Genomic DNA, 22,302 nt, shown 5'->3' with positions numbered 1-22,302 from the left:
GGAGATGGGAAGATGTGGCGAGTGGTGGGGTCACGTTGGAGGTGGCGGAAATGGCGGAGGATTATGTGTTGTATTTGCCGGCTGGTGCGGTGAAAGGTGAGGACCAGAGGGACTCTGCCCTTGTTGCGTGTGCGAGGATGGGGAGAGAGAGCAGTGTTACGGGGTATGGATGAGACCCTGGTGTGAGCCTCATCTATGGTGGCGGAGGGGAATCCCCGTTCCCTGAAGAACGAGGACATTTCCGATGCCCTGGTATGAAATGTCTCGTCCTGGGAACAGATGCGGCGTAGGCGGAGGAATTGGGAGTAGGGGATGGAGTCTTTACAGGGGGCAGGGTGGGAAGACGTGTAGTCCAGATAGCCATGCGAGTCAGTGGGTTTGTAATGTATGTCGGTCAGGAGTCTGTCCCCTGCGATGGAGATGGTGAGGTCAAGGAATGGTAGGGAAGTGTCGGAAATCGTCCAGGTGTATTGGAGTGCCGGATGGAAGTTGGTGGTGAAGTGGATGAAGTCAGTCAGTTGTGTGTGGGTGCAGGAGGTGGCACCAAAGCAGTCGTCAATGTAGCGGAGGTAGAGGTCGGGGATGGGGCCCTGGTACGCGTCGAACAAGGATTGTTCAACGTACCCGACAAAGAGGCAGGCGTAGCTGGGGCCCATGCGTGTGTTTATTGTCATGTGTCCCAGATAGGACAATGAAATTCTTGCTTTGCTGCAGCACTTTGTTATGCTGTACTCCATTTGCCACATCAATGCTCACTCCCAACCTGTCCAAGTCCTTCTACAGACTCCCTGTTTTCTCAACACTATCTGCTCCTCCATGAGCGCCGTGAGGGGGGAGGGGAAGAACAATGGAGGACCCGGTGTGGGGGGAGTGTATCGCTGCCAGGCAACTTCATTTCACTGCACCTTTGACTTTGAGGGAGGTGGGGGGACGACAATGGACAATGGACAATTGGGAGGGGGGGGGGGGAGAGACAAAGGACAATGGGGACTCGGCTTGGGGGAACTGTTGTGGGGGGGGGGGGGATGACAAAAGGGGGAACCGGCGTGCTTTGTCTGCGCTGTAGATGGCTGCTGTTTGTATACATTGTGTATGCAAGCAAAGAATCTCACTGTGCCTAGTCACATGTGACAATAAAGTATTCCTATCCTATTCCTATCTATCTTCGTATTATCAACAAAACAGGTCACAAAAAGCCATCAATTTCATCATCCAGGTCATATAACATAGTGGCCCCAACACCGAACACTGATGCTAGTCTCTGGCTGCCAACCATAAAAGGTCCCCTTTATTCCCACTTTTTGACTTCTGCCAGCCAGCCAATCTTCTACACCTGCTAGTACCTTGTCTCTAATACCATGGGCTCTTATCTTGTTTAGCAGTCTCACATGCGGCATCTTATCAAATGCCTTCTGAAAGTCCAAGTAAATAACATCTACTGACTCTCCTTTGCCTATCCTGCTTATTTATTTCTCAGAGCATTCTAACAGATTTGTCAGGCAAGATCTCCCCTCGATTATAAATGTTGTCACATATAAATATGTTGCCACATATAAATATGTCACAATGTTAATTGTAAAATTCAATTGAACTTAGTTGTGATTAGATCATTTTTAAACGTGTACTTGGATTCAGTTTGTGAGTGGCAATAGCAGTTATACGATTTTTTTTTTGTGTGTGAAGTTAGTCCAAATGGATATGGGTTGCATTTTGAAGACTTTAAATAATACTCTGGATTTCCTTCAACAAAATTTATATTATCACGAGATTATCATGTTGTTAGTTTTGATGCCTTCCTGTGGTTTGGTACAAATTAATCACCATCACGCATACCTTTTCTTCATTTCTATTATCAGTCCCTGACATATGTTTCATTATAATTAGATACTCTCCATCATTTCTTCATTTTGTGAGATATTTGATCTGACATCTACTTTGACTAGTTGTAAGTGTTTCTGCTCATCGTCTAGTTGGCTCCATTTTGCTCTGGTATTTCCCAAGCTATATACTTGAGGGAGTGCAGCGTAGGTTTACAAGGTTAATTCCCGGGATGGCGGGACTGTCACATGCTGAGAGAATGGAGCAGCTGGGCTTGTACACTCTGGAGTTTAGAAGGATGAGAGGTTATCTCATTGAAACATAAGATTGTTAAGGGCTTGGACACGCTAGAGGCAGGAAACATGTTCCCGATGTTGGGGGAGTCCAGAACCAGGGGCCACAGTTTAAGAATAAGGAGTAAGCCATTTAGAACAGAGACGAGGAAACACTTTTTCTCGGGGTGAGTCTGTGGAATTCTCTGCCGGGCGGTGGAGGCAGGTTCTCTGGATGCTTTCAAGAGAGAGCTATATAGGGCTCTTAAAAATAGCGGAGTCAGGGGATATGGGGAGAAGGCAGGAACGGGGTACTGATTGGGGATGATCAGCCATGATCACATTGAATGGCGGTGCTGGCTCGAAGGGCCGAATGGCCTACTCCTGCACCTATTGTCTATTGTCTATAGTCTATTGACTAATCAAAAATTTCAAGTTTATATATTGCTTATCTCCCAAACTTTTTATTTCTTGCAGGAGCAAATCTGACAATGAATGTAGGAACAATAAAAATTGTCTTCACACCGACTATTTGCAAACGCCAGTGTAGAAATGGAAAATGTCACAACAGTTGTAAGAAAGGTGATCCAACTACACTTTACAGTGAAAATGGTTATGGTCCTGTGTCCAAATCTGGCTTTCGAATCTGTAAGTAAATTTAAAGTTATTGATTTATAAAATTAAAATGGAAAATTCTGTATTATTATTTTGTTTACATATTCAAAATTGTAAACCAATGGGGAAGCAACCAGCTGAAAGAGGTGGCAATCCTGTCCATCCAGAAGATTAATGCAAGGCTAAAATTGTGGAATGTGTAATCAGACTATTAAGAGTAGTTAAAGGTACATTTCAATCTTGGACAGACATGAGATTCCACACAGAAACCCTTGACATAAGACATAAGATTTTGAAATTTGGGTCTCATTTGTATATTGCCAAGAAGTTGCAAATGAAAAGTTGCGATTTTCAGGAAAAAAGTGTTTATAATTGAAATGGCACGTAGAACGATGGAGCTGGAGTCAACGTAAGTTTATTGATGGAAGTTTTACCTGGAAGTTGGATAATACAGGTAGATACTTGAGGAATTGAGTGAGGTACAAATGTGAAAGATTTTAATGGACTCAGAGATGTGTCCAGAATAATCTTTATAAATAAAATTAAGCTAACATTTTTTTCAGAATAGCCTTGCTAGTCTGCTCAACAAAACAGAATATATGCTTTCATTCATTGGGAAGGCTATTGATTACAAAGGTTGGGACATCATGATGCAGTTGTACAAGTAACTGGTGAGACCATCATAAGAGTGCCCTTGGGTTCAATTCTGATCACCCAGTTACAAGAAGGATGTAGTTGGAAATAGTGCAGAAGAGATTTACCAGCCGCAGGAAATGCTACACTTGTCGCTTTACCTCCCTCCACGACTCCATTCCAGGACCTAAGCAATCGTTCCAGGTGCGACAGAGGTTCACCTGCACCTCCTCCAACCTCATCTATTGCATCCGCTGCTCTAGATGTCAGCTGATCTACATCGGTGAGACCAAGCGCAGGCTTGGCGATCGTTTCGCCGAACACCTACGCTCGGTCCGCAATAACCAACCTGATCTCCCAGTGGCTCAGCACTTCAACTCCCCCTCCCATTCCGAATCCGACCTTTTTGTCCTGGGCCTCCTCCATGGCCAAAGTGAGCACCACTGGAAATTGGAGGAGCAGCACCTCATATTTCGCTTGGGCAGTCTATAGCCCAGCGGCATGAACATTGACTTCTCCAATTTCCAGTAGCCCTTATTGTCTCCGCCGCTTCTCATCTCTCCCTCAGCCCTCTGGCTCCTCCTCTTCCTATCTTCTTCCCGCCCCCCCACCCTACATCAGTCTGAAGAAGGGTTTCGGCACGAAACGTTGCCTATTTCCTTTGCTCCATAGATGCTGCAGCACCAGCGGGGTAAAGGGAGGGGGTTGACAGAAGCAGCAAACTTTGTGGTCTTGATCTTCATGACAAAGTTCTGCACAACCTCTTTGCATTTGTTGGAAGGCGAGAGTGGAGATGAAGGGGAAAAGAAACACTGTTCTTACATAATATTATCATACAGGAATTGTGAGAATTTTAATAAATTAGATCATTTAAAAACAAAAGATAGACATAAAAGACTCTTTCATTCCCATTATCATATCAGTGATATTTTTAGCAGTAATCGCAGACTGAAATTCACCTTTGCCCGATATCCCAAGGTCTGTCCAGGAAACAACATATGATTTTGAGATGGAAGAGTCTTAAGAATCTACAGTAGGTCTCATTTATTTTCATGACCTTTTGACCCAGGCAATGCTTGTTTACTGCTGAAAATGCCAGGGAAATGTCCTAGTACTGTTTAGTATGTTGGCAAAAATGTGCTTCTAAAGGAAGGAATGATCACACAATCAATGGTGCAGAATGGATTTCTATCTATCACAATATATTTAAAAAAGAATTAAAGATTTTGAGTTGAGGATGTAATATTTTTCATTGGACTTTTGTACCACTTTGATCTATATTAGTTATAATTATAAAATTACTGTTTTATTCTGCTTTTGGAAATCACTTTTCGATTTCACAATATGTATTTTGGCATAGATACTCTATGAAAATGTTTCAATATAATCCTGGGAGAAATAATGACATATAATTTCAATTCTTGGCACACCAATGTAGTCTGCACTATTTTTCAGCACTACATTATCCTTTCATTTCCTTGTGTAAATTTATGTTGAAATTTCAAACATATTTTTCTGGTTTGCCAGGTTGTTTTAAGCATTATGCACCAGACGGCACTAAGTTCATTGTGTCTGAAAATAAGAACATTGGAGTACTAGTAATGTTTCAAAGATCACTAAAGTTATATCACTATAGTTACAGACTGTCAGTCCTAGGGTGGTGTTCAAGAATGACAGATTTAATACATTCTTGGCAGGTCATTTTATTAACTATGTGAACAAAAGATAATATGTGAAAGAATTTTTGTGTTGAAGAACTTTTGCAAATTATTTGGTTGGACATATTTCCTAAAGGGTCAGCATTATCCATTGTAATATTATTGTTTGTTTCTTTGTCAATGACAAACATTGATAGTTTGCATCAAAGATGGTTTGCATTTATATTGTTGTAAACGTTACAGGATTATCCAGTCAGCAATAAGAAGGAGCTAGAATCAATAAAAAAAAGTAATACATTTGACAATTCTTACCTCAGAAATCCAAATGTTGTATGTTGAAGAAATGTACAAAGGAGGCCAGTTCACCATTGTGGCCAAGCTGGATACAAAAGAAGATGATAGCACTTTGGCATTCAGTTCTTAGCTCCCAGGTCACTGCACATTGGGTTCTCATTTGAGTAACCTTTAAGGGTGATCAGGGCTCTACATCAACCACTAATTCTAACAGAGAGATGCCGACACCATCACTACAAGTGAGAGTAACATTCTTAACTTCAGCATAAAATTTTCATCTATTACCTTAAATCCGTCCAATGCAGTTATCAATTTCTCCATTAAGATGAATAGGCTTTATTGATATCGTTTTATTGTGCTTTATTTACATTTCCCTTCAGTTTCTTATACTGAAAATAATCCCACCCTTGACCAATCCTCACTCTTTCTTAAACCTTGCCATCCCTAGCATTGCCCGTGTAAATATCCTTAATGGCCATTGTAGTACATTAATACTTTTCCTGTAATGTTGTGGCAGAGACAGTATGTGGCACTCTAGATGGCTCTGATTACAGTATTTTACATTTTTGACATGCACATAAATGGGAAATATTTAATATGCCTTAACCACTTACTCTACTGCCTTTAAATTATATGTCCCAACATTTTTTTTGTCGCCGCTGGATTTGAAATGTTCAAAATATTTTGGCAACGCTGATATGACGCCAGCAGTTGCTGAAAAAATCGGCAAGTGGGACAGGCCCTTAAGAAGAAATAGACAGTGTTTATATATCCCTTTTGATGTTGGAGATACCCAGTAACAGCAATTGTAAAGGGCCTGTCCCACTTAGGCGATTTTTTAGGCGTATAGCCGGAAAATCTTCAACATGTTTCGGCGACAGTGGCGACAATTTGGGCTGTTGTAGATGCTGTCGTAGGTTGTCACCAGGTTAACGTAGGTTGTTGCCGGTGCTGACTTCAGTGAATTCCATTGCCCTAGTCGCTGGCAGTCGCCTAAAAAATCGCCTAAGTGGGACAGGCCCTTAAGAGTGTCTTTTTAGATCCTTCACACCACTCATGACTGATAGATTTTGTCAGCATTTTTGGCTTCAATAAGGATGAAGGAAGACAGAAGTAGAAAATGTTTCATAAAGGAGTTGTTCTTTTGCATCATGGTACACAGTTGGTACTCCATCTTGTAATGTGGCAAGGGACTCATGAAACTTGCTTCAGTTTAAACATAAAGTAAGAATGAAATCCAAACCCTTGACTCCTTAAAGTAAGAGTTTATTATCATGGATGGCTATTAACAACATTATTTTGAAAAAATAGGGGCAAAGGTTAAAGGAGATGTGCAAGTATTTTTTTAAACAGAGCATGGTTTGTGCCTGAATTGCATGGCCAGGAGCGGTTGTGAAGACATAGGATAATGACGTTGTAAATTTTTTTTGATAGGCACATAGATGTGCAGAGAATGGAAAGATATGGATCATGCGCTGGCAATTGAAATTATCTTCATGTTTGGCACAGATGATGTGGGCCGAAAGGCCTGTTCCTGTGCTGTACTATTCTCTGGAGGCATATTCAGTAATGTTGAACTCTGAGAATATACCCATGCATTTCAGAAGAGAACAATGCTGAATCAGTTAAAATTGATCACCAGGAAAACCTATGGGTTTTGATAGATTATTGATAATTGATAGGTTTTTTTGCACTTACAGAGAAAAGGAGGAAGGCCTGACAATACAGCTCCTATCAAAAAATAAGAACAATAAATTTGGATAAGATTAGACAATCAGTTGATAGTCATTAAATAATAATCAACAAATCAAAATCAAATACAAAGCAAAATAAGAGCAATTAATAGTTGCTAATCAATTTTTAGGTTTCAGAATGTCATAAAACCTGCTGTTCTTTACCCTTAAGCACCACCAACAAACTGTCAAAAACAGAAACAATTATTTGTTTTGAATGATGCACAAATCAACTAAATTAGCCAGCAATTAATTACCAATTTATTTGTATTTAGATTTTTGCCAGATACCATGTCTGAATGGAGGGTACTGCATTGGAAGGGACAAGTGTTGGTGCCCATCAAACTCAACAGGAAAGTTCTGCCATCTTCCAGTGCTTCATAAAAAACAGATTGTGACAAAGATGGCACCTGCAGATTCTTCCAACACACAATCTGTTTACACACTCCCTCTTTCAAATCAGCCAGGTAAATAATTGGATTGAATTGTTATTGTTGGAAGAGTATCTATCCATATTGTGATAAACATTTGTATTGCCGCACATAATTCTGCATTGCAGATAATGGGTGTGCACATGTGGAATTTACATGTTCCCTGTGACTGTCGGTTTCCGTGGTTACTTCAGTGCCTTCCTGTGTTCCAAAGACATTCTGCTGGTGGGCTAATTTGGTAGGCTGATTGTCAACTAGTATCATTGGTTGGTAGGAAATTCAGGATGAAGTTGATGGACATTTTCATAAGATCATAAGTGATATGAGTAGAATTAGGCCATTCGGCCCATCAAGTCTACTCCGCCATTCAATCATGGCTGATCTATCTCTCCCTCCTAACTCCATTCTCCTGCCTTCTCCTCATAACCTCTGACACCCGATTTAGAGGAAATAAGTGGGTAGAAAAGAACTGATGAGAGGTAGACTAGACTTGAGTGGCTGAATGGCCTCCTTTGCAGGAAGAAATAATTAAAATATGTATATATTTAGATTGCATTGGTATACAAATGCACCATTGTAAAATATCAACGTAAACTTTAAGTAAAATTTATGTAACAATGTGTATATATATATGGAGAATATATATATATATAATATATGAATATATATATTATATATGAATATTTATTCCGTAAGAAAACAAAGGGGGTGACACAGTGGTGCAGCAATAGATCTGCTGCCTTACAGCACTAGAGACCCGAGTTTGATCCTGACTACGGGTGCTGTCTGTACGGGGTTTGTATGTTTTCCCTGCGACTGCGTAGGTTTTCTCTGTGTGCTCTGGTTTCTTTCCACATTCCAAAGACGTGCAGGCTTGTAGGTTAATTGGCTCTTATAAATTGACCGGAGTGTGTAGGATGTCCAATTGGGATGAGTAGGTGTGATCGTTGGTCCGTGCATTTCCCATGCTGCATCTGTAAACTAAAAAAACTAAAATTTAAAAACCTCTATTTATTGTATAGACATAGATAGAAGAATATTAAGATTCTGGATTTTTTAATAATATTCATGTTTGAGTTCTGAGCATCACCAGCAAGCCCAGCATTTATTGTCTGCTGGTTATTGCCATTGAGGGAGGTTATCCTCAGTCCTGAGAGATTGCCGATGAAGAAGAGTTAGTGATGGATAATAAATGCCAAACTTGCTTAGTATGTCTACATCATATGGTTGAATTTTAAAGAAAATGATTTGATGTATTAGCATCATTCATGGAGTATACTTTATTTTTTTCTATCTTTTAGAGTTATACTTCACAGAATTACCTTCTGTGGCCCATGATGCTCTGCTGACCAGCTAATATTTATCTATACTAATTCCATTTACCAGCATTTTGTCCATAGCCTGCTTTGTGTTGGTAATATAAATGCTGAACTAGATAATTATTAAATATTGTGAGAGTACCTGCCTCTACCATTCAGACAGGCAGTACATTCCTGATTCAAACCAGCATTTGAGTGAACAAGTTTTTCCTTAATTCCTTATAAACTCCCTTCTAAACTCACCATTTACCTTAAACTTTCTCGCTCTAGTTTTAGAAAACTTTGCTACCTCTGCCTCTTTATATTTTTGTGCACCTCTCTCAGGTCGGGCCAAATCAAGTCATGTTTATTGTCACGTGCATAGGTAAGGTTATCTTGCTTACAGCAGCAAAACAGGTACATAAGATTGACATAATGCATAGAACATAAATTATATCCAAGTTGCACGTAAATTCTGCAAGACAGTAAAAAGATGGAAAAAAACAAGTCCATGATACCATAATAGTGTAAAAGGTGGTCTTTAATCTACTTAAGAACACAAACAGGCCCTCTATCCATAATTTCCATGCCAAACATGATGCCAAGTTAAACTATTCTCCTCTTCCCCGCACATCTCCTCAAAACCTTGTCCATCTTATCTTGAAGCTAGTGTTCTAATCCTTGACATTTCCACCATTGGAAAAAAATTCTGACTGTCTAACCTATCTATGCTTCTTGTACTTTTATAAACTTCTATCAGGTCTTCCCTCAACTTCTAACATTCCAGAGAAAACAATCCAGTTTGCCCAATATCTCCTTATTTTCTAATCTTGGAAGCATTCCGATAAACCACTCATATACCCTCTCCATAGCCTATATATCATTCCTGAAATGAAGTGACGGGAGCTGCACACCATACTCCAAATGTGGCATAACCAAAGTCCAATAATGATGCAACACCTGACAGTAAAAATCCATGATAGGTTGAATAAGTTAGGTCTTTATTCTCTGGAGCGCAGAAGGTTAAGGGGGGACTTGATAGAGGTCTTTAAAATGATGAGAGGGATAGACAGAGTTGACGTGATCAAGCTTTTCCCTTTGAGAATAGGGAAGATTCAAACAAGAGGACATGACTTCAGAATTAAGGGACAGAAGTTTAGGGGTAACATGAGGGGGAACTTCTTTACTCAGAGAGTGGTAGCGGTGTGGAATGAGCTTCCAGTGGAAGTGGTGGCGGCAGGTTCGTTGGTATCATTTAAAAATAAATTGGATAGGCATATGGATGAGAAGGGAATGGAGGGTTATGGTATGAGTGCAGGCAGGTGGGACTAAGGGAAAAAAGTTGTTCGGCACGGACTTGTAGGGCCGAGATGCCCTGTTTCCGTGCTGTAATTGTTATATGGTTATATGTTATATGGTTATTCCAGGCAATGTTCTGTTAGATATCTTGTGCATTACTCTCCTTCCTAGACAATGCCAACCAGAATTGAATGCTGTATTCTAGCTGTGGCTAAACCAATATTCTAAAACGTTACAGTATAACCTCATTGTTTTAAATGCTGTACCCCAGTTAATAAAGAAAACTGGGGTACTTTTATGAAGTAATTTTCATTATCAGAAATTGTTCTGACTAATTATATATTTTGCCCAATTTATTCTTTAATTTCTAAGTTGTCTTGGAATGTAGTCAAATTCCATTATTTAACTTGCATGTATTTTAATTTTAAGCACTTTCTGAATATACATTATTGGATCAATGGTAATCAACTCTGCCTCTCTGACCAATTCTTTGACTGTTTATCATGAGTCTGTTTTGCATTCATGCCCAGGTTTTATCATAAATCTACATTGCCTTGTGATTAACTAATGAGATTTTAATTTTGAATTTTGAAGAAAACTGATCAAGCTGGAATGATCAATCAACTTGTAACACAACCATTTTCTGTACATTTAAAGGAATAGTTACAAAATCAGGAGGTCATCATAAATGTGATTAGGATTTTCATTCCCACCCTTTTCCCATTGGTGTGTCCAGTGAAGAATTGGTGTAGAAAACGTTCTGCTTAAAAAAACTATAATTGCTGATAATCAGAAAACAAAAATATGCAGTTTGGGAGTATTTGACTGCTAAATTACTTGTATTATAAACTATGATTCCACCTTTTCTACAGTTGTTATGCATCCATCTCTGGTTAATATACACGTGAACCACCCACCAGAGGCCACAGTACAAATTCATCAAGTGGCACGAGTGAAGACCCCACCTGACTCTTCACCTCAGAAAAACATAAAGAATTCACTGGAGCAACTGTCAGTTCATTCAGTACAGCAAAGATCACAACCAAATAATAGTGAAAGCAACAGTAGGCAGCCACAGGTGCATCGTAGACCTATGACTATGGGAAGATGTTTCCAGGAAACGGCTGATGGTCAGGTAGGGCGATATTTTAAATGCATGCAATTAACAAGAAAGTGATTAAGAAAATTAAATTAAGAATATCTGATTCTTATTCCATAGGAAAATTATAGCAGAAGAATGCAGTTTAGCTATTTGCCATTCTGCTATTCTCAGAGATCTGATTGATCTCAGTCTTGACTTTATATATCTTTTCTTGACTCGTATCTCTTAATATCTTTGATTCATAAAAATCTCAAGCTTGGAATTGACTTGCATCAACCACTGTTGGCAGAAGAGGATCTAAAATTCTACTCCACTTTTAATTTGGAGGTAGCACTTACCTTTAAAAATGACCTGGTCATTATACAGTATTTAGTGTACATCAGCCAGTCTAGGCTTTCTGAGCAGCAGAAAAATTGTCAGCTATTTTATAGTTGTCCAAATGCCTTGATCACATTTCTCAATATTCAAAGTTCCAAGATTAAAAGTTTGTCCCATTTTCCTTGTTAATTATCCTCTTGGAGCCCAGGTCACACTGTATTAAATCTAATCTGTACACTCTCCAAAGTAATTTTATTCTTCTGAATTTGACACTTCATGCATCAGATGCATGGATCTGAAGATATACCTGATCAATACTCCATCTATGTTCGAATAAATCTTTGTATTTTGTCATCTAACTTATACACCTTATATTCTAGTCTGCTCAATGTACATGGAATACCTTTTTTTAACATATCTATATTTATATTTATACCTATTTATATTCATTCAAAGAACATAGGTGTTATTACTAAAGCGACAATTATTTTCCAAGCATAATTGCTCTTGAGATGATGGTCTTCTTCTTGTGTATAGCATGCACAGCCTAAAATTGTAGATCTAGGGTAGACATTCAGGCCAGGACAGCATCAGTTACTAGGTGGATGGCTTTGATGCCACCAGGGAAAAGCCTCAGTGGGCAGTCATTCACGATGTGTGGGATGGCCTGGTCTGGATGTCCGCAGTCGCAAGAAGGGTTGTCTGTCATCCCCCCACTTATGCAGGTGATGGGCTGTTCTTGCATGGAGGGTGCGGATTCTGTTCAGGGTTAGCCATTGGTTGCGATGGAGGTCAAAACCCGGTGGTTTCACTGTCGGGGCTGTGATGACCTCTCTGTTGTTGGTGTTGGCATCTTTCCAGGCTCTGCGCCACTCAGTCTTGGAGTCAAGAGATGATGATGAGAGGCACTAACTTGATGAAGTATCATATAGTGATGAGAAGATATTCCCTTGTTCTTAAATTTTGTAGACAATAAAAATCACATTTTTGAAGGTGCTGTTGAAGAAGCCTCGCTGTTCTTGTAGATGGTACATGTTGCAGTTATGGTGATGTATGAAGTGCCAGTCAAATGCGTAGTTAATTTATCCTGGATGGTGTAATTTCTTGAATGTTGTTAGAAATTCAGTCATCTGGGAAGGCGGTGAGTATTGCATTCATGACTTGTGCCTTGCCCATGATGGGGTAGTTTTGAGAAGTCAGGATGAGTTTCACTTGCCAAGATACTTGACTTGATCTAAAGGTCACTGTGATGCTTCTGATCAGTGATGACGCACCTGTATGCGTTTGCCCCGTTAAATAGCCTTGCCTCCCACTTTCTGCAGGATGTTATGATGAAAAGTTTGGTTGCAAAAAAACTGAATTTGTAAGGAACATGAATAAACTCTCTATGTTAAAACAGTCAATATTTTGCTTTATTAGAGCAAGCCTACATATTGTCCAAGTGAAATGCATGTGAATTTGGGTGTTTCTTTCATTATCTGATGAATTGTGAACATAAATAACATTGGAGATTAGCCAATGAGCCTTTTCTGCCATTTTCTGGGATCACTTAGGCCAGTATAGTGGAGAAGGGAACATCATTGCAGTAGATAGTTGACCCAAGGAACTTATATTGCCTTTCTATTCCTACACCTACTGGCCCATCACAACCACTACAACCAAGCATGATTGCTCCTATTACAGTTTCTATTAATGCCAGAGTGACCATTCGTGAACAGGACATTGCTCTCGATGGCTCTGTTAATAGCCTATCCCATTATGTCATTGATGATTGCGATTGATCTGGTGGAATAGTAATTAATTAAACTAGATTTGACCTACCTTTTCTGGTCAAAATATACCTTGCCAATTTTAAATCTTGTCAGGTGGATATCAGGCGTATGTACTGGATTAACATAGCTTCAGCATGCATTTCCATGTTCAATATTCAGTTACAGGAAGCACATGCAGGCTCGACACAATCAGTACCCAGGGTCAGAATCAAACTGGGGGTCACTGGTACTGTGCAATAGCAGGATTACTTACAGTTTACATGTGGCACAGATGAACAGTATTTACCTAGACAACTCTGATTGTACTGATGATGTTATGGACCTGAAATCCTAATTCTGTTTCTCTCACCTCAGTAGCTACATAACCCATTGAGTTTATCCATCATTTCCTGTTTTTATTTCAGATTTCCAGCATTTGTGCTTCGTACGTTTCAATTCTAACAGCATCTCCCAAACCCCGTATTTCCAAGAAAGTGCAGCAGGCACATGAAATGTGTATCGGACAGCAAAAGCACCATGCAAAAATAAGCATAGCTTGTCCATATCACAACAAATCAAACGGATGAAACGACTAGTTAAGAATGGTGTAGGCAATTTATAAACTAATGAGAGTAAAAAGCTCCTAAAGTATTTCCATCCACTATTACAACAGGTCAAGTTTTCAGGGTAAATAACCAGACAGAAGTAGTTGCAACCGTGTTCAGTAGGAATGTTGACATCCTCCTGGGATCCTCGCCCCCCAGAAGCCAGCCTTCAGTCAAATAGACTTGTAATATCAAGAAATAACTGGGGGCAACTGTATTTAGCTGTTTCACCATCTCCCTGCAGTAAACAAAGTAATACATTTTTGTATACAGCAAGACCTAAACAATATTCAGGTACATGCTGATAAGCGATAAGTAAAGTTTGTATTGCATTGGTGTCAGGTAATGGGTGGGCATGTCTCGGCTTCTTTACAAGTGAAGAAGCTTCTACATATTATCCCTCTGATTATTTGGGAGAGCAGTCTGCTCATTTTGGATTTCTGCTATAATGAGCAGAGATCAATCGGCTAATGTCGCTACATCTCTTTGCTCCATGAACTACATGGTGTATGTAATTGTTTTGTGAATGTCATCTCATTGTTTAACAAGAGCATAGTCTGAGAAGCATCTCAATGTTCAAAGAGGGACTCAAATTGCTCTCTGATGAAATATTGCTGTGACTTTTGGGCCACACACTGCTCCTATGTGTTGGGGACTGCACTGAAGTAGAAAGACTGGTATGACCTCCATCCATAACTCTTAACATAGCATATCAGTAAGATGCTAAAAACTGGCATCTGTAGTTCCCTCCTACACAGCTCCTTTTTCGGCTTCACTATGTCAGGTGCCCTCTCTTTCCTGTATGCTCATTCATCACCACCCACGATTCAGCAGTGTCATTTGCTGATTTGTAAATGGCATTGGAGCTGTGCTAAACTCCACAGTCGTGGGTGTAAAGATAATAGAGTTGGGGACAAAGCACCCTTGAGGTATACCTGTATTGATGGAGAGGAAAGGTTATCAATGATCTGGACTGATTGTGGCTTGCCGATGTGGATGGCAAGGATCCACTTGCAAAGGGAGATAGTGAGGTGCATAGGTCCAGTTTTTAAAGCTTGATGATGAGGTTGGAGTGAATGATTGTGTTAAATGCTGAACTGTAGTCGATGAACACATGGCATATGTGCTCCTGTTATGTTTTGTTTTGGAGGTCTTTTAGTTGTTTTATGTGGGGGATGGGGGGGGAAGGGGGACACTGTTTCTCTCAGTCACTACCTGGACGAGGATGCGTTTGTCCTTCGAGCTGCATCTTTGACCCCTTCTCGCGGCCTACCCTCTGGATTGGCGCGGCCTTTCCGGCCGGAGACCGGCCAGAGCTTCAGCTTCAGCAGCGGCGCAGCACTGAAGTAACATCGCGGAGCGGGCGATGCCTTACCGTGGATCGCCGTTGAAGCTCCGGAGTGCTGGGACTTCCGACTTGAACACAGTGGAACTGTGTCTGTGGAGCTTCCAGCCGTGGGTGGCGCAGACTTTAACATCGCACAGCCTGGGATCTTTTGCCGTGGATTGCCGTGTGGAGCTCTGCCCAGCTCAGCCCGTGGACTTCGGGTAGGAAGCGGACGATTCGGAACGCCAAGCCACTGAGAGTGTTCTTCCGACGCCGGAGTTCCATCATCCAGCGAGAGGGCCTGAACATCAGGCCGCCGTTACGGCGACTGCGGAGGCCTCAATAGGCCCCGACCACGGGTGAACATAGAGGAAGATGATTGAACCTTTATTGCCTTCCCTCACAGTGGGAAACGTTGATTCTGCTGTGTGGGGATGTTCATGTTAAATTCTATCGTGTGTTGTGTTCTTTTTATTTGTACGGCTGTATGGTGACCCCAAATCTCACTGTACCAATCGGTACACGTGACAATAAATATAAACTTGAACTTGAAACTTGAACTTATCCAGGTTCTTTAAGCCTGTTATATCTCCATCTAACTTGGATTTCCCTAACCTAATCTACTCATCTCAAGCTGTGCCAGACACAGCAGTTGTACTGGGGGAATGCCAGCTGCAATGAAGATTTAAGTTACCATCATCATTATAATCATCCTCCCCTTCTACCCCACCTTCAATGTTTTCTTCTTCCTTCTCCTGCTTTGATTGTCACTATCCTGTTAATATGGCCAGGGTGAAGTTTTATACACCTGCAACACGATGTGTCAACTTTTATATACAGTGCTCTGATCAATGAAGGCAAGTATGCCATATGTCTATTGTACCACCCTATCTACTGCGCCACCATTTTCTGAGAGCTATGGACTTGCATCCAAAGATCCCTGTGTGCAGCAATGCCAATTACCATATATTATCCTCTTACATTTGACTTCTCAAAATGCAACACCTTTCACTTGCCTGGATTAAACTTCATCTGCTATTTCTCCACTTACATTTCCAATTGATCTATATCCTGCTATACCCCTTGACAACCTTTTTCTTACTCATTGCAACTCCCTTTGTCGCCTTTTGTGTCTGCCAACTTTCTGACCAACCTACATTTTTGTTCAACTCATTTATATGTATCATTTAAAGAGGTACCAGAACTGTTCCTTGTAGTATACCACTGATAACAGACCTTCAGTCAGAATATTATCTCTGCTAAATGGCATTTTTCTATTTCCCTTGTTCCCTTCATGGAATGAAAGGTATCACAGTGAATAACTATCATCAATGAACCAAAGAAAATATTTATGGATGGTCCAAACTGCTAGAAACATCTTTAACTTTGATATGCTGTATCAAGTCCAGACATTGTGTACTCCATAGTTAGATCAGCCAAATTTGCAGTATCAGTTTAGATTGCGAATTATAATTTAAAATTGTGAAGTGTCTTTTTTAATTATGAAGGGGCTTTATGGTTACTAGAAGAGTATTATATGCAGTTATAACTGCAGTTATATAGTTACTGGCTGATCATTTTTCTCATATCTACGTTATAATTCGTCATATGCCTGTCAACAACCATTAAACGTGACAAAAAACTATTGACTATGAAAAAGAAAACTATTCCCCTTAAAGGTAAAATAATTCAAATCTTTTTTTTTTCTTTGCATTATAGTGTGAAAAACCACTTCCAGGTCTCACAAAGCAGGATGATTGTTGCGGGAGCGTGGGAGCATCATGGGGTTACCATAAATGTACACAATGTCCTCCAAAACTAGGTAAGCCATCAAGGTTTTTAAGAATAATAACTTGAATGTTTTTACTGGAGCCGAATCCACTGAATATCATTCAGATTGATGGACGTATGTCTGGATTGAACGCTATGTAATTTAACCCCATTTATTCAAATTGAGACGTCGACAATAGGTTATCCTTTTTCATCTTTGCTGACGAGCATTTTTCAAAAGCAAAGTACCACTAATACTGGAAAACAGAACATGCTAGGAATATGCAGTGGTTCAGGTTTCATCTGTAGAGAGAAACAGTTAATGTTTCAGATTGATGACCTTTCATGAGAATTGAAATTTTTTGAAATGAATCGAGTTTTAAGTTGCAGAGGAAGTGGGGAAGGACTTCGGAATGTGCTGCCAGGGCTGATGGTAGAAGCAAATCCAATAGTGGTATTTAAGAAAGGTACATGATAGTGGCCTTTAAGAGGCTTTAAGACCGGCACATGGCTATGGAGAGATTGGAGTGACATGGATAATGAGAGAATGCTTCCCTAAAAAGGATAAATTAGTTTCACAAAGGAAAAAGTTCCCTACTTTAACCTTAAGTGATTATATCTCCTTCCTAGCAACCCTCTTATTTTAGTGTATGTATAAATGACTGGGATTCTCTGAATACTACTTGCCAAGGACATTTCATTGCCCCTTTTAGGCTCCTATTCCCTGCTTGAGTTCTTTCCTGCTATTCCTCAAAGGTCCTGCCTGATTTCATGTTCCTTGATTTTATCTTTTTCTTTAACAAATTTACAATGTTTCACATCATAAGGTCATAAGTGATGGAGCAGAAATAGGCCATTTGGCCCATCAAATCTACTCCGCCATTCATTCTTGGCTGATCTATCTCTCCTAACCCCATTCTCCTGCCTTCTCCTCATAACCGCTGGCATCTGCACTAATCAAGAATCTATCTATCTCTGCCTTAAACATCCATTGATGGCCTCCACAGGCTTCTGTGGCAAAGAATTCCGCAGATTCACAGCCCTCTGACTGTACAAATTCCTCCTTGTCTCCTTCCTAAAGGAAAGGCCTTTGATTCTGAGGCTATGACCTCTAGTCCTAGACTCTCCCACCAGTGGAAACATCCTCTCTGCATCCACTCTATCCAAGCCTTTCACTATTCGGTACGTTTCAATGAGGTCCCCCCTCATTCTTCTAAACTCCAGCAAGTACAGGCCCAGTGCTGTCAAATGCTCATTATATGTTAACCTACTAATTATTGGGATCATTCTTGTAAACCTCCACGGTTCCCCTTACCTTTCTATCCCTGTCACGCTCTTTACCGGAATATACTGGATCTGAACACTAAACAGCTGTTCTATATTTGACTCCCACATGTCGGCCCAATACCAGCTGCTCTAAATTTGCACTCCCTAGCTCTTGCTTAATGATGTTGCAATTTACTCATCCCCAATTTAGTACTTTCCTCCAAAGCCCAGACATCTTTATTCATGACTATCTGAAAACATAAGTTGTGTTCATTGTTCCCAAAATGGTTATCCACTGAAACACCAGTCACCTAGCCAGGCATGTTGCCCAATATACTGCAGTATGGTCCCTCATCTAGTTGAACTGTCTATATATTGTTTCAAGAAACCTTAGGATGCATGTAACAAATTCTGCCCCATCTAAGCCTCGTGCACTCAGGAAGTCCCAGTCGATCTTGGAGATGTTAAAGTTACCCATTACAACAACCCTATTGTTTTTTACATCTTTCCTTAATCTGTGTAAATATCTGTTCCTCTATCTCCAGATAGCTCTTTGGAGGCCTATAGTGTAATCCCATCAGAGTTAATGCGCACTTCTTGTTTTCGAGCTCTATCCATATTGCATCAGTGGATTACGTTGTATCAGTGGTCTTTACGTTGTATATTAATGATTTGGATGAAGGCTTTGTGGCCAAGTTTGCGGATGATACAAAAATAGGTGGAAGGACAGGTGATGCAGAGAAAGCAGGGACTCTGCAGAAGGACTTGGACAGGTTGGGAGAGCGGGCAGAGAAGTGGCAGATGGAATATTGTGTAGCAAAGTGTGGAATCATGCATTTTGGTAAGAATAAAGGCATAGACTATTTTCTAAATGGGGAGAGAATCAAGAAATCGGAGGTGCAAAGGGACTTGGTGCAAAGGGACTGGTGCAGGATTCCCAAAAAGGTAATCTGCGTCGAATCGGTAGTAAAGAATGCAAAAAATATCTGAGGATGGACGTGTTGGCCCTGGAGATGGTCCAGAGGAGGTTTACAAGAATGATTCCAGGAATTAGTAGGTTAATGTTTGATGAGCGTTTGTCGACACTGAGCCTGTACCCACTGGAGTTTCGGAGAGTGACGGGGAACCTCATTGAAACTTACAGAATAGTGAAAGGCTTGGATAGAGTGGATGTGGAGAAGATGTTTCCACTTGTGGGAGAGTCATGAACTTAAAGTCATAGCCTCAGAATTTAAGGATGTTCCTTTACGAAGGAGATGAGAAAGATAGTTAGAGGGTGGTGAATCTGTGGAATTCTTTGCCACAGAAGGCTGTAAAGGCCAACTCGAAGGATATTTTTAAAGGAGAGACAGATAGATTCTTGATTAGTATGGGTGTCGGGGGTTATGGGGAGAAGGCAGGAGAATGTGATTAGGAGGGAGAGATAGAACAGCCATGATTGAATGGCGGAGTAGATGGGCCGAATGGCATAATTATGCTCCTATTATTTATGACCTTATTAGTTCCCCTCTATTATCTTTGAGTAGTCCAACCTTCTCTCTGGTTATGCTCTTATTGTTAATGTAGGTATAAAAAGCCTTGTGATTTTAATTAATCTGACTCACCAAAGCCATTTTGTGGTTTCATTGGCCCTTCGAATCGCCTGCTTGAGTTATTTCCTCCTTCCTTTAAATTCCTCAAAAGGCCCTGTCTAATTTCAGCTTCTTGAACCTTGCATACACCTCCTTTTCTTTTTTGACCAAATGTACAACCTCTCTGGTCATCCAAGGTTCCTTCACTTTGCCATCCTTGTCCCTCCTCCTTACCAGAACATACCGATCTTAAACTTCAAACATGTATGATTTTGGAGTGTGGGAGGAAACCGAGGCACCCGGAGAAAACCCATGCGGTCACAGAGAGAATGTACAAACATTGTACAGACAGCACACATAGTTGGGATTGAACCTGGGTCTCTAGCATTGCAAGGCAGCATCTGTGCCATTGTGCCACTGTGCTGCCCTGGTCAAACACATATCTTTATTTGCTGTAGTGGTTGGTATCTACAGTGAAGTAATACCTGTTGTACATATGTTAATGGGTTGGATGGCATGTGACTGCACAGTCAGAAACATGTCCTCCAAAGATACTCTAGCACTTTGTGGTGTATACAAGATTCCAGCATGTGTAGTGCTCTGTGTCTCCATACTTTGACAGAAACTGAAGTCTGTGATTATACAAGCTGTGAAGTGGTGTAATAGACAGAGAAGGAGATATATGTTTGACCTCTTGTGGGGTTTTTTAAATGTCTACAGAGTTATGGAACTCACAAAACAGTTGTAAAGTAGTACAGGCAGTAGTTTTCTGTTTACACATGGTATTTAACGTAATTATAGGGTTCAATTCTGTCAACTACAGAAGAGAAAGTGCTGGGAAGATTTAATTTTTTTAATTTCCCCACCTGGAATGTATTCATATGTTATGAACGTATAATTCCTTTGAATTACTGCTCACTTGAAATATTATTGAAGTGAAATTCACCTCATTGTAAGGATTCTCCACCACAAAATTACTGCAGTCATGGGAAAGAAGTGAACTAGTCAGTCAATGGAAGTTATGTCTCTTTTGGATTGTTAGCAGATTGATCTTTGAAACCACCATGAGTATGTAAACGGTTTGGATCATAGCATACAGGATAGGGATAAGGGATAACGGTTTTTGTAATTTACTGGAAATTATTATTTAGCATTTCTATCTGGCTTGTCGTAATGTAATTAATGGCCTATTGCAAACATTGGTAGGCCCAGTTCTGCTGTACCATTGGATTGATAAGGACTGGAAATAATTAATAAGTAATATTCAATCATCTCAACACACTGTGCAAACGTCACATTACATTCCGAGGACCATCCTTCTTCTTCCTCGTGTCCGGCCATCTTCTATGTCACGTCTTTCCGGTCGGTCAGTGACGGTTGATGGTCGGTGGTTGCAGAATTGGCTACTTCAGTCAGTCAGTGTCGTCAGCATCGCCCGGGATGCGCCATGTGGAGGCTTCTGCTTGCATCCCAGAGGACCATTCTGCTTGGGTCATTTCCTGAACATGTTATTTGTTGTATGAGAATGGATTGCTCATGTGCAATGTAGGAGTGTTAAACAGTCACTCCAGCCGACATATATGTGATAATGTTTATGAAATGCAATACAAGTATTAGTAAATTGACCGTCTGTTATCCTGAACTTTTTACAATGGGAATAAAAATACTCTGGCGTGACTAGAATAATCGGGCGACACAGTGATGCAGCAGTAGAGTCACTGCCTTACAGCGCCAGAGACCCGGATTCAATCTTGACTATTGGTGCTGTCTCCGCGGAGTTTGTACGTTATCCCTATGACTGTGTGGGTTTTCTCCGGATGCTCCAGTTTCCTCCCACACTCCAAAGACGTACAGTGTTGTAGGTTAATTGGCTTTGGTAAAAATTGTAAGCTGTAGTGTGTGCGCGGAAAGCATTGCGAGAGTCATGTTTTTTGACTTCTCCAGTGCTTTTAACATGATCCGGCCTGCACTGCTCGGGAGCAAACTGACGAAGATGCGGGTGGATGTTCCATTGGTGTCCTGGATCATCAACTACCCGACTGGACGACCACAATATGTCAGGCTACAAAACTATGTCTCAGACATGGTGGTGAGCAACACAGGGGCCCCACAGGGGACGATCCTCTCTCCCTTCCTGTTTACCATCTATTACCTCGGACTTCAGATACAACTCTGCCTCCTGCAGAAGTTTTCAGATGACTCTGCAATTGTGGTCTGCATCAGCGAGGGGAGGGAAGCTGAATACAGAGGTGTAGTCAATTACTTTGTTGGGTGGTCTGGGCTGAATCACCTGCAGCTCAACACTGGCAAGACTAAGGAGTTAGTGGTGGACTTTAGGAGGAGAGGAACGCCCCGTCCCCTGTCTCCATCAATGGTATGGATGTGGAGTTTACCAAGGAGTACAAATACCTTGGAGTTTACATGGACAGTAAACTGGACTGGTCCAGGAATGCTGGGGCCCTGTACAAGAAGGGACGGAGCCGGCTGTACTTTTTGAGAAGGCTCTGCAGCTTCAACATCTGCAGTAAGATGCTGCAGATG

The 22,302-nt window shown here is 40.8% G+C and overlaps 1 protein-coding gene across 1 annotated transcript in view; it reads left to right on the top strand.

The window, feature by feature from the left end:
• Positions 1–22,302, top strand: part of ltbp2 (latent transforming growth factor beta binding protein 2) — a 175,373-nt gene that overhangs the window by 73,080 nt on the left and 79,991 nt on the right. The window contains exons 5-8 of the mRNA XM_033027651.1: positions 2,568–2,738; positions 7,299–7,490; positions 10,924–11,186; positions 16,874–16,976. Coding sequence (XP_032883542.1) covers positions 2,568–2,738; positions 7,299–7,490; positions 10,924–11,186; positions 16,874–16,976 — 729 coding nt within the window. The remainder of the gene's footprint in view (positions 1–2,567; positions 2,739–7,298; positions 7,491–10,923; positions 11,187–16,873; positions 16,977–22,302) is intronic.

This window comes from Amblyraja radiata, chromosome 9 (genome assembly GCF_010909765.2).
Source record: "Amblyraja radiata isolate CabotCenter1 chromosome 9, sAmbRad1.1.pri, whole genome shotgun sequence".
NCBI classification, from domain to species: Eukaryota; Metazoa; Chordata; class Chondrichthyes; order Rajiformes; family Rajidae; genus Amblyraja; species Amblyraja radiata.
Note: the sequence above shows the minus strand (reverse complement) of the source record. Positions and strands in the feature narration are given on the sequence as shown.